The sequence below is a fragment of the Penicillium cataractarum genome (assembly GCF_028827025.1).
Source record: "Penicillium cataractarum strain IBT 29864 chromosome Unknown utg000001l, whole genome shotgun sequence".
Classification (NCBI taxonomy): domain Eukaryota; kingdom Fungi; phylum Ascomycota; class Eurotiomycetes; order Eurotiales; family Aspergillaceae; genus Penicillium; species Penicillium cataractarum.
The window spans coordinates 3,505,104-3,518,858 of record NW_026622737.1 but is presented as its reverse complement, the minus strand read 5'-3'; the positions used below and the strand labels follow the sequence as shown (position 1 = coordinate 3,518,858).

The 13,755-nt window shown below is 48.7% G+C and overlaps 1 protein-coding gene across 1 annotated transcript; it reads right to left on the bottom strand.

The window, feature by feature from the left end:
- Positions 1–6,832: 6,832 nt before the first annotated feature.
- On the bottom strand, positions 6,833–13,063 carry N7496_001204 (uncharacterized protein; the record flags this gene model as incomplete). The annotated part of the gene is made up of 3 exons (XM_056694135.1): positions 6,833–12,586; positions 12,672–12,954; positions 13,041–13,063. 3 exons carry the CDS (start codon positions 13,061–13,063, stop codon positions 6,833–6,835), a joined length of 6,060 nt encoding a protein of 2,019 aa, XP_056560864.1.
- Between the last annotated feature and the right edge of the window lie 692 nt (positions 13,064–13,755).

Below are 13,755 nucleotides of genomic sequence, written 5' to 3'. Positions count from 1 at the left end.
ATAAAATCCATGGTCTGGACCTGATCACGCGGAATCCAGCAGGTAGTTTAGGCCATTGCGGCGGAGCATAGTGGGAGTGGCAGTGGCAGTGGCAGTGGGAATGACATGGACTGGTATGCGCCGGATCCACAGACCAGGTTCCCGGGGAGGAAGGGGAGGGAAGATAAGAAGGGAGGAAGAGTAGGAGTAGGAGTAGTAGTAGTCGAAGATCGGAGAGAGGAGGAGAGTTGGATATAAAGAAAGTTGCGCCAGCGAGAGGGGGAAGTTGGACTGTAGAGGCAGGGCCGTAGGGATAGAATGGAAGGGGGGACTTCTTTTGCCACGACCCTAAGTTACATGACCTTTTTGGCTAGAATTTCTGATTTAATGTGACTAGAATTATGATTATTCTTATTATTATTATTTATTCTTATTATTCTCATTATTATTAACAGCCTAATGGCTATTTGGCTCGGTCGAAGCCCGAGTGGATCGGGTTCCAGTTCGCCCTCCTCATCAGGGAAAAATCGAATATTCCAATCCTAATTTATTATTCCTATTTTACTAGTAAATCCTCTTCCCCTCGCGCGACAGCCTCCCCTTCTCAGATGGAACGAATGGAAGCCCGATGGAACAATCCCTGCTCCACTTGCCCACCGAAGCTTTTCCGATTACGTCTGCCTGCCCCAACTCGTCGAACTCGAGGTACATCTTTACTTTGTACGGAGGATTCTGTGAAATCCTACGGAATTACGGTTCTCTTAGAATTGGTAGTAGTACTCCCCCGAAGTACTGTAGTAATCCCCAATTTCATCCATTTCTTACTGGACCAGCCACTGGACGGATGCAGGGCGATCTCGCAGGGGGGGGGAGCAAAGGGATCTGAACATGCTTCAATTGTCATCGCCGAACGGTAGTACGGGACTATGGTACTTCTGTCTAGTCCATCAGTCAATCACCATGAAGGAAAATAGCCTCTATCATGCTTCGGATCGAGTCCCTCTCTATAGGTCCAATCCCAAGAACCGGGTATTGGGCGGCAACTCACATTCTTGGGACGAATAGGCGCTCCCCTTACAGTCGAGACTCCCTTTCCTCCTTTTTTGACTTACTCCTCTGTCCGCATGTATGCAACTCATTTCGTACTGAATCGTCCAGCCTCAAACCACCTGACCATTCCTTTTTTTCTTTCCCTCCCCCCTGCCCATTATTCCGTTTCTTTTCTTTTGACGGGCACTACTCCGTACTTTGGCATGTGAATTGGCGTCCTAGTTTCATCGGCCCGTCCTGATGAATTGCTGGCCCAACGAATGTCTGTTCCGCTAATTCACTAGTCCGTTCTGAGCCGAGGGACCGCTCTCGTCCTTCGGTGGGGACTGCAACCAGGAGAGACGCTACTCCGTCACTGTGGGAGAGAATGCCGGGTAAGCTACCGGGACTCTGTCATCTTCCGATGCCCGCTAAAGGATGCAGGCTATTTATGAGATGCTCATTATTAGGGATCTTCCTCGTTTCGAGGTGAATAGCCTAAAAACTAACAAGTTTCGTCGAACCTGACGAGGATGCTGATGGTTCCTGATGAGATGATGATCAAATATCGTAACGTTTCTAATGTTCCGGATAGGGCCCGCAACCAGGTGGATGCAAGTCAATCCTACACTCTCGTGGGGCTCGACTCCCTACGGTTGTATCTACTGTATACATCTCAGATAGTGATGTATGGAGTATCCAAAAACAAAAAGGAACAGCCCACTTCGTACTTGTACTACTCAAGTTGGGCTTGATATTGCGACTGGGACATGATCTATCACCTGGACCTATCGACCAGGGGGGTGGTTTGACACTCATATTTCTTTTTTCCCCTGATTCCTTTGTGCTGGGTAAAGTAGACCGTATTTGGTTTTTTTTCTAGTCCTTTCTCAGCCCGAATACTTCATTTCGATGATGTTATGATAACTCCTCAATATTGTTTTTACCATCTTTCTTTTTTCTTCCTCTGGATTTCTCTGAAAAGCCCCCCCCCCCCCCCCCCCCCCCCCCCCCCCCCAAAAAACTCATCACACCGCAACTATGATGTTGAAACGTTTCAACCTTAGTCGGCGGACTCGGTAAAATCCTTCCTCACCAACACTACTCGCGTAGAAAGCCACAACAATCCAACAGGATCGGGAAAAGGGCAAAAACAATATTAAGGATAATAATATCACTCCATAACTCAACTCTCAATTAAATTCTGGGAGGTCCCACACTCCGAGTGGGCGAAGAACAAGGCTGATTCCTACGCCTCCGATTTGTTGCACACGCCCGGTTGTCTTTTACGGAGCCATCATCAATCTGCACTTTCAAACTCAAAGGTAAAAGCAGACCCGTTTCGAGTCCACCGATTCGTACCATCAGGTCAGTTCGGGTGCAAGTGAAGAATGGAAAAGGAATGCTTTCTAAGTTCTTCATAGATCGGGAGCCTTTAAGTTGGGGAGACTGCATACTGCGTATCATAGATGCACGCCGCATGCATTTTAGACAATGAGCTAGTTTACATTGTTCTTGAGATAATCATATACTCTTCGTAATTTACTTTATGTTTAGCGGTTCGCAACGAATAACCATATTCATGATTACCTGAATGGAGTCTATAACATTGTACTACCACAGCTGTTACTAACTAGCCGCTCTTCGGTCACGGACGATCGGAGGGGACGATCCCTTGTTTGAAACCCGCCCCCATTTACTTCCAATCTTCCAGAAGCAAATCATTCGCGGCCTAATTCCTGGAGGGCTTCCGGCCTCCGTTTCCTCCGTCTCCTCAAATAATCCGTGGACTCTATTCAGGACTTATTTTCAATATGGTCGTCATAATAATCATTCTCCGGACTACCCCAAGTCCTGCAGGGATCTCCGGAGCTTCCTTCATTACGGAGAAGGTAGCTACAAGGAGTTAGATACCACCGCGGAGTGCAGGAGCATAACTACCGATTTGGTCTACGCCTTAGTAACTGGCGCTGTTGGTGAGTGGTAACCGGTAACTACAGTAAAATCGACGGATTGCGAACTCAAAGGACATCGTTCCTATGTTCGGGTAGTTGCGTGGCTTTTTTTTCATTCCGATACTTGGGACCACGCTTGCAGGGATCGTTACTGGAATAAACCTTGACTTTGCTTCTTTCTCGGAGTGCTCCTCGTATTGTCTATCGTCTTGTGTAGATTTGGGCATCCACTGTGCCGCCGAGGCTGCAGCAACAAGGGGATTAAATCGCCGTTGAGCCATGCGGTCGGATTTCTCTCAGCGTCATCACTTTTTTTTTCCCTCGCAGATCTGCTCTTCCTACTCGAGTTAGATTATTGGCTGCTAGTCGATTCAGTCAGTGTGCCGTCGTTTCGGCCCGGAGTTAACAGCCATTGAATCATGATGTCCGGTCGGCTAGTTTCTGAATTCGTTTCCCGTTCTTCCGCGTTATGAGTAGCTCCTGGTCTTAGGGAGACTGTGTGAATGGGTAAAGAGATCTATTGGAGATTTGATTATGGAAGGGAATATAATAAGACGAGTAATAATGTATGTACCATGAATCATATTGTGGTTCATCTATAAATAATGATGAGATATGATAATTTGCCATCCAGATCATCTCCATAGATTACTCGCACGGCCATGTGGTTTCTTATTTCCACCGACCTATCGTATATACCGAGCCTCAGAATAATGGGGCTAACTAAACCCCGATCCCTGTCAACTTCCCCTCCTTCGCATAATCTTGGAGTGACCCCTCCGGAGTTACTACTAAGTGTTGTCATCATCGATAATCATAATACCCTGAACTATGCTTATTGACCGGTATTTTCTTCTATTGATCTCTTTCCCATCAAATCAACGAAACTCGTCTCGAGGGGGGAACAACGCTCTGCCGGAAGGTCAATCCGTAACTTTCATGGTTCCATTGGTAGAGACACTGGGATCCGAAGTCGCTCTTACTCAAAAGAATAATCCTTATTATTCATGAAATTGACATCCCACCAGCCACCAATCCTCTTACTCCTCCTCCTTCCGCTCTCCATCCTTTTTTATCTAAATCATACACACCACACTACTGTAGCTACTTTACCGAAGCGCACTAAAATGAGGGATTTACATGCCAGAAACTAATCAGCATCTAGAGGAAATAAATGGAATTGCTGACGACCAGAAATCAACCAAACGGTCGAGAGTCAAAAAGTGGTACACTCAGTAACGCCACATCCTTTGGACCCAGCCATCGTGCAGAAGAAGCGCGGGTCGGAAACGCCCTGGGCTCGGCTGGGCGGATCTCGTTGGTTCGTCGGTTGGACGGGGCTGGCCTCTTGTTCTCTTCTCGTGCGAGTTCCACTCTCGATGGAGAAACTCCATCCTTCGACAGGACTGGAGTCTTCCGTTTTGACCACTTTAGTCCTCCCGTCCTCCGTACAGCAAGTACTTGACTAGTGGGCCGCTGACGAAAAGCATTGGCACACGACAGCTTAACGGTTCGAGGGATTCACGATGGGGTCTTGATGGGCCGGACGTGCCGATATTATTAATCCGAGATCCTCTGCAGGCTCAATGCACGGATGTGGACTTACTATGTCTCGATTGCTTTCAATTAGGAAGGTCGATACAGTTCGCTCCGTGCTGGACTGAAGGAGCCGCAGGTGCTATATTGACCTGCATACAACTACTGAGTCTACTGAGTCTACTCGAGAAATAATGCTGCCTAAGTAGGTAGGAGTAATCCTACCGTTTAGTTAATAAGGTTGTGTTCAGTGACTAAGGATGTGCGGAAATAATTACCTCGGCTGAGGCTCGGCAACCTACCAAGTACGGCATATCATACAGAATAGTTAACTACTTACTACTATAGAGAGACTTATACTCCAGTCTCTCGTGACTTAGTCCCTGCTACTCCATAATGAACCATAGGCTACACGGTAATAACCCCGAATAGAAACAACCACGCCATCTACCCTCGTCCTCGACCCTAAACCCGTCCATGATCGCCAAGCCTCGATTTTCCACGTGGAATCTTTGTCACTGTCTTACCCTCGATCCACCAAATCCAGTAACGGAGCGATCCCATTGGCGAAAAGCCCATGTTCGGGGGGTAAGCGCGTACAGGACGGAGTACAACATCCCCCATCAATGACACCGACACCTTTCCAACGAAACAGAACAGATATGTACAAATTTAGCCTGTTGCATGCATCACTCATTCGATTGGCCAGTCTGCAAAATCTAATATTGGCTGCGCCCGTACCTGCTGATCACTTTGCTGATCACAGCCAGTCCCGAATAAAATTTTCGCGTGGAGCCCTTTGCCCTGCGCGTCTGCGCGATTATCGTGGACGCTGGTGGAGCCCGGCGAAACTCTATGAGGCAAGTCTTCGACTGACCTGCTCTTTTGTGGCACACCGAGTGGAGGGTGGGTTGTTGTTCGTGGATCCTGGGTTAACTTTGTATGTGAGAGAATTAGATGAGAGTTGTTTACAGGGCGATCACTATTTACTACAGGTAGGTTGAACATGAATAGGTACATATTGTACTATGTACATCTTCTCGTGTATACACTACAGAGTACGCTATTAGGATACAGTATCCCGTCGTTGTCATCGTGTCATGTAGAATGTCATAACATAGAATTCACGACGTGTTCCGGACTCTACTCTCAATGCGGTCTCATAGTTTCCACATCGAGTGATGCCCCGGCTTATACTACGCCTCATCATGTCTTTTCCAGTGCTCTCCATGCTCTCCATCAAATCTCGGTAACTTCCTCCATATCACTTCCCGCCAGTCTCATCCAAATTAGTACATGCAGTTATAGAGCGGATACAACTACCGTAGTCTACCTGTGTTGTCCATCCTCGGTGGATCCACGCCCAGAGGCAACTCCAGGAAAACATTTCCCCAATGCATGCTCCACTGCTTCGTCCCACAGATGCGCGAAATCCATTCAAGCAGATCGGTTATAAGCAGGGCCCCAGGGGCAACTCGTTAAAGTCACCTTCCGCGGTAAGCAGAGTGTGATGATCGATTGATCGTCCGGCGGGTTGGTCTATCCGCCGCCCGCTTTCCGAGGTACGAGTTCGATCCGCGGTCGAGTACGTTTCGGATGAGGTCGGCAATTGCGAAGCTACTGCACACTTCGGTGGGGAGGGCGTTTGAAATGGATCTACGGGAATGTCAGTTGTGCTTCCGGAAGTGCTATTCCTGCCAAGCGAAAATACATACTTTGGTCGGAAGGTTTGGTCTATGGCTAATTTCGGGAATGACCCGTTTGGCGAAGCGACCACCTCGATCTAGAAATCCTTCATCGTGGCGTTGCGTAAGTTCAAAGCCATGAAACATTTCAAGCTTGTAGTTCCCTTCGTATGATTAAGGAATATCTCGGAAGCAATGCCTCGGTTACCGAGGGAGATGATTCAAAACATGTTTGACTTTGAACAGACCTTTGCAAACAGCAAAAGCCGAAGCATATCGGTCCGGGCCTTTAATTCAGTCTCTAGATTCAGACTTCTGAACTATGTATTACTGTAGTTCTTCTAGCGTATCCCGTAGCCTCGAAGGTGGATCTGTCTCCTATTGCCGTTCTTGTCAATGAGGTCGCTGATAGCAGATAAGATCGCTAGCGCTAGCTAAGAAGCATTTATCAAAGTCGGAAATTCCGAATGCCACAAAGTAGATACAGGCCATGGTCGAGTCTCAAGCGCACTGTATACATGTTGTCGATATGTACAGTCGTAGTTCAAATTTTTGAAAGAAGGAGCGGAAGAAAAGGCCTATCCAGAGACGCTTCAACATCCACTGTACATTTCCCGGGCTATACAGAGCATTCGAATCCAATGTCCATCAACCAAGATCCCCATCTGGTCCACATTCAATCTTCACCCATTCCAACGAAGACCAACCGGCGGTGTTGGTCCTGTTCAGAGAGAATTTCACCTCATCAATTTCAACCGCATCGTTGTTCGAGTTGGGATTTTCCGTGTCCGAGCTTTCAGTGTCGTTTGTCGCAATGGAAGGCTTCGAGGGATGGTAAGGTAGGTCGAAGAGTGGAATAGCTTCGACGTTCAGCTTCAGGATAGTATCTTCGTCGTCTTCATCGTCTTCATCTTCTTCCTCATCCTCCTCTTCTGTCTCATCTTCATCTTCAGTCTCCTCTTCATCTTCGTCATCATCACCATCTTCTTCATCTGACCACTCATCCTCTGAATCCTCGGGCCATCCGCGATCTTCTCGATCTCGACATTCCTGGAGAATCTCAGTCGCATTTTCGATCTGCCACGAAGCTAGATGATTGAACTTGGCATCAGGCAAGCTCCACTGAGCTCCATTCTTCATGAGCAGCTCACAGACATCCTCTGAGCCTGTCAATGCAGCCGCGTGAAGAGCTGAATAATAAAGGCCGCCAAAAGTATTCACTTCAGCACCTCGGTCAAGAAGAAGTTGAACCAGGTCATAATTTCCACTCCCGGTAGCCGCCTGCAAAGGCGTATAGAATTTCCCGCCGGTCTTGTTGACGTTGGCACCATATCGGAGCAATAGGAGAGTGCTGGGCATAGATCCTGTGGCAGCTGCAGCTTGTAATGCACCGGAATACACGCCGCCTGGGCCGTTGGGGTTGATGCCTTTCTTCAAAAGGTATTCTGCGAGTTCGATATCATCACGTAACACGGCAGCTGTCAATGCCGTGCCGAATTTGCCCCCAGTGATGTTGATGTCGAAGCCGTGCCGAAGCAGAGCCTTGACAATTCCTCTATTACCACTCACACTAGCAGCCTGTAAAGCGTTGTGGTACTTTCCTTTCCCCGTTGGTTTGATATCAGCGCCTTGTTTGAGTAAATAGCGCAGAATCGAGAAGTTGCCCTGCCTTGAAGCATATTCCACGGGAGAGCCATGTACGCCATTGGAAATACCAATATCGGCACCTTTCTCGACCAAAAGTCGGAGAATTGAAAGATTTCCGGCTTTGATTGCCCCGTGGACGGCAGTCGGATAATTCTGGTTCCCTTCGATGTTGACGTTGGCACCGGCTTCCAACAACGCTATAACTCGGTCCTCTTCTCCATGGACCGCTGCACAGATAAGAGGGGCCCCATACAAGCCACCTCGGGCATTGACGTCTGCTCCCACGTCAAGTAAGATGTGGTATACATCATCTTCACGCCAGTCAGAGCAAGCCTGGATTAGGGGAGTTCCCCACTTCCGGATTGGAGTATTTGGATCAGCATGATGATGTCGGAGGAGAGCAGAAACCAACGTTTGACAGGAGCCTGCTAGAGCCGCACCCAGAGCTGTTCCGTATTGTCCACCCTGCAGACTTGTTGATGCACCGTGGCGGAAGAGATCTCGTATAGTAATATAATATCCATGCGTATATGCCGCCTGGAGTGCTGTCCCGTATCTGCCACCCACAATGTTGGGATCTGCCCCATGCTGGAGCAATAGAACACAAGCTTCTTCCTGGCCTTCAGAAGCGGCAGCTTGGAGGGCAGTAGCCCAGGTACCTCCTCGGTTGTTCACATCTGCTCCTGCTTCAAGTAAGACTTGAATGGTTGATTCATCCCCATTGAAAGCAGCTGCTGTGAGCGGATAAGCATATGAATGTTTGTCCCCCACAGAGAGGTTGACATCTGCTCCCCGTTCCACTAGTAGCTGAACGACCTCTAGCCTGCTCTCCTCAGTCGCATCCATCAGGGCACTGCTATCACCTCCACCACAGGCATTAACATCGGCACCGGCATCGATCATCGCTCGCGTTGCTTCAAGGTGGCCCATATAGGCAGCAGTTTGGAGGGCCGTGCCATACACACCACCGACTTGGTCGACCTCGCTCCCTGAATCGATCAACAAGTGAATTTTGTCCACATCGCCTCGATGACAGGCGGCTTGCAGTGCCGAGGCGAATCGTACATCTTCCAGGTCCACGGAAAGTTGAGCTCCATTTTCGATCAACTTTCGAACTGTCTCATCGGATCCATAGTATACCGCTGCTTGGAGTGGCGTCACACATCCGTCTTCGTTGCAAGTGGCATCGTCTTCTGGGGGCTCAATCGCAAGGTTGACATCCGCGCCGTGATCAATCAACAGGTTCAGGAATTTCTTGTCCGCCGATTTCACGGCCATCATCAGCGGCGTGAAATAGGACGTATATGCCAAATTCACGTCAGCACCACGGTCCAGGAGAGTCACACAAAGTTCATAATTCTCACGAGACAAGGCACCGACAAGCGCACAGCATATCAATTCCGTATCCGCAGTAGCATTGACGTCTGCTCCAGCATCAAGCAGTCGCACCGCCACGGCAATGTCAGATTTCTCTCCAAGACAGGCGGCGATGAGGGCAGTCCCATACTTTCCCTCGTTCACGAAATTCACATCCGCGCCCAGATCAAGCAATAGATCTACCGTCTCCGGATCCCCCTTCACGGCAGCCGCTTCAAGAGGAGTGCAACAGGGATATGTAGAAAGTGTGCTGCAATCGTCCATGGCCGCCCCCATCTCAACCAAGACTTTGATAGCACCCACGTGTCCCCTGTTCGCAGCCACCATAATGGCATTGCTCATCTCATAGGTATCTCCAGAAGGAACCCCCAGTTCGAAGAGAAGCTCAAGCGTTTCAGTATGGCCATTTTGCGCGGCTCCAATGAGCGCTGTCCCCCGATCACTGCTAGGAGCGTTGACATCCACTCCTGCCTCTGCCAGGATGCGGATAATGTCGTTATGTCCCGCAGAAGCAGCAGTTTGAACACTGTTTCCATAGTGTTCGTCAAAAAAGCCCACGTCTGCTCCAGCGTCCAGAAGATACTGCACGATTTCGATATGATTTCCTGCACTTGCTGCATTGAGTGCGTTTCGATGCTTTCCTCCTCGTGCATTGACATCAGCACCCAGTTCCAGTAGAAGTTTGACGGGCTCCAAATTTCCTGCCATGCATGCCGCATACAAACTGTCGGTGCCTTTATCATTTTCATCATTGACCCGTGCCCCATGGGAGACCAGCGAGCGAATCAGATCGAGCATCCCCATTGATGATGCGGCCATCAAGGCGCTTCCATGCCGGCCACCCAGAGCGTTGACATTGGCACCACGTTGAATCAGAGTATCGACCATATGCATGTTCTGACCGACAATCGCAGACACCAGGGGATAGGCGTACCAACCACCTCGGCTGTTCACGTTGGCACCATGGTCAAGGAGGATTTGAAACGTGTGCAAGTGTCCTTTCTCAGCGGCAGCAGCGAGAGGTACACCATACCTCTGACATTTTACGTTGATGTCTGCACCGTGGGCAAGCAAAGTCGAGACCACTTGATGCCGGCCATCGAGAGAAGCGACCTGAAGTGGTGTCCCATGTCTTCCTGCGCGAACATTCACATTCGTCCCATGTGCAAGTAGAAGCTGTACCGCACGATCATGTCCTTGGCTGGAAGCAAGATAAAGGCATTGCTCCAGCACATTTGCACTGACAGATTCACATTGACGGAGAAAAACTTCAAGTACTGCGTCGTGGCCAGCACTCGCGCTCGCCTTCATCGGCTCTTCAATGTAAGTGTCTGGGCTTTGGTCCAATAACTCTGAGACGGCTCGATGCAAGCCAAACAATGATGCAAAATAAACAGGATCTTTGTTGGAAGCCTTAAGTCGCTGCCCTGTCACTTTCTGTTGATGGAAATAGATCTTGTACCAGGTGTCGTAGTTTCTACCAGCTTCAATGCCGGATTCAAACAATCTCATAGTCAGGTCGAAGACGGCATCATGAGTCTTATTCATGTCGCCAAGATGTGCGTGAGAGCCCCATGCTTGCACAGCGTATGGGAGAAACTTGTACTCATTGAAGTTTTGCAACAAAACTTCCCCGGATGTATCGTCGCTTCCAGAAAAGTCGTCATATGTCAAATACGTAAGGCAGATGCTGGCTAGCTCTGCATGAACATCATCACATCCAATCCAAAATTGGGGCATGGCATTCTTGATATGCTCAGACACCAGAAACTCCTTGACCGTGTAGTGGGCCAAAGCAACATGACCATCAGACGAGACAGTGATCAAACTTCCACAAAGCTCGACAACATCTTCTGCGTCCGTGAAAACAGCATCAAAGTCAAACGACTCATCTGGATTGCTGAGATCGATACTCACACACTCCGCCAACTCGCCCAGTGTGAGATTTCGCACACCTCGGACCAACCACTTTAGTAGTCTATGCACAATCTCCACATCATCGGCATTCTCAGTCTCCACCTTCTGGAGAATCCGAATGTAGGTATCATGTAATGTTTTGGGGAGGTCATTTAGAGCACCCCGCACGGCTTTGTCGTTACGAAGCTTGCACAGCTGGTCAAGCTGGCACTTCACCCATTGAAACATGCCATGTGCCCCTTCAATCAAAGTGTCGCAGATAATATTTTCAAGATTCGAGTCTCTCAACTTCAGCTTCCGTGTTTTGACCTTGATGGCCACCTCCGCTTTCACGTACAACTCAATGTCCCCCGCGACATCGGTCGCTTCAATGGTGGTACTGGGCAATTCATCGAGGGCTCGAGCGATGTCAATCTCATGACGACTGATAACAAAGACCTTGGCGCACTTGCAGGTCTCGAATATTCTTTTCAGGGCATACGCCACACACTCCCTGTCTTCACTTTCATCCAAAGCATCAACGACAACGAAAATGGTCTCAAAACTGTTCGCCACGAAATGGCTAAAATTGTTCAAGAGTTCGTCAAACTCTGGAGTATAAGCCGGATTCTCTTTGCATTGTCTTTCGAAGAAAGCCTGGATCCTACCGAAGACATCGTTGTTTTGAGATGCAAGCATCCACAACAATGTGCTGACGATCTTGGTAGGGGATTGTTTTTGCTTGTCCTTGTAATCACAGTAGAAGTACGCCAGTCCCATCTCACTGCTCTTCTTGTAATTGCGCAACCAGTCAATGACATTCGAGGCCAGGATAGTTTTGCCTCCTCCGGGTATGGCGTGCAGCCATAGGAAGGAGTTTGCAGTTGAAAGCCACTGCTGAAATTCTTGTCCATCTATGAACCAACTGCCCGTTCCTTGGTAGCGCAGCTTTGTAGCCGAGGTATGGTTCGAAGCGGCATTTACGGGTGAGAGCCACTGATTCACATAATCGATCCGTTGCTGGTCAATAAATTCGGTGACGGTCTTTTGGTGCGACTCAAGCGCGTCCCAACGAGATGTCTGCAGCTGGCGTTCTTGCTCTGCCTTGGACCTCTCCTTGTTGGCCAACTCCTTCTCCGCAATGTCAACTTCATGGTCAATCCTGGTTAAGGAGGATCTGATTTGGTCCATTATGTCACCAAACTGAAGCTTGAAGGGCTTCCAGATTAGTTTCCACGCGGCGTGAAGGCCGACTGGATTCAACGCTCTGATGCCGCTCTGGTGCTTTTTGCCCTGGTGGAAAACATCTCGAGCTCTGGTACAGAATTGCATGATTGATTGGAAGATTTCTACCATTGACTCGCGTAGAATTTGGTTGTCGGGGTATAGGCGCGGATATCGTCGAAGGCAGGAAAGAATATAGCCAATCTCCTCGAACATGTCTGAGATCTTGTCGAAATACTCGCTATAGTCACCTGCGAGCTGTATTACAACGAAGAATAGTCTCTCAGCTTAGAAATTGTTCTCTTCGATGCTCGTATAATTGAATGGGGTGGGCAATGCTAACCTTGAGAACAATGCGTACTGAAGCCCAAATAGGGCTCATTAGCGAAATGGAACCTGCGACTATATCCAAGGCCGATCCAAACTGTTCGACACCGGCAACAAAGACTTTAAGCTTCGGCGCAATTTTTCTTGAAATAGACGCCTTGTGCTTATTGTCGACATCTCGGAGGTCGTCTATCAACTGCTGCGATTTTGTTGTAGCCTCGAACAAGGCACTTTCGTCGGCCTCGAGGTCATCAAAGAATTTGCGGATCGCATCATGGCATTCATCCTCGAGACTTGAGCTGTAACAGAACCAATAAATAATTAGTTCTTCTTCCCATGGATATATGTTGAAGTGGTGCAGGACTTTGAGAGGGAGTTAATGTACCCGGTAGATGGGATATGCGGCATGATGCAAGCACCATGTGAGTCTGACGAATACCTGTGGATAAACTTTCAACGGTATCCTCTATACGGTCTGATCTGTTGTAATAGGTCGATTGCCCATACATATAGACGAGTCGAGCTTGAAACCGTGGTTCAAGAGGGGCTTCAGCTCGTACTCAATATGCACGGACCATGCGGACAGCCTCACGAGTCACAACAACCGAGCCTAAGGGTTTAAGTCGACCTTCCCACCTATCTCTACTATAGCTATTTGTGGGCTACCTTCAACTCTAGGTATTGGATCATCGACTGGATTGGTAGCTGGCGAGTTGATTTTCGATTGGTTTCACACTCTCCTCGGTAGAGCATGCACACAGTCTGCATAGTTAGCAAGATATATATTGCGCCGTGGGAGAAGGGACCCACCAAAAGGGGGGCAAGGCAAAAACGGCCAGACTGACAACTTCCCAGATGATTTACCGCCTGGAGAGAAAGGAGACCAGGGAATCAAGATTAATCTCAGTGACCGAATGGAATTGGGTTTCTTCTTTCGGTAGTGTGCGGTATTCTATGTCGGACTAGCTACTTTTCCCATACAGGGCAAAAAACACGTGCCTGTAACTGACAGTTTCAGAGACAAACACCCGAGCCTCGTATTCGTCCGATGCGGGTATAAGAGTCGGGGGCATCTTGTTGGGAGTAGCCTGGTTTGGAAG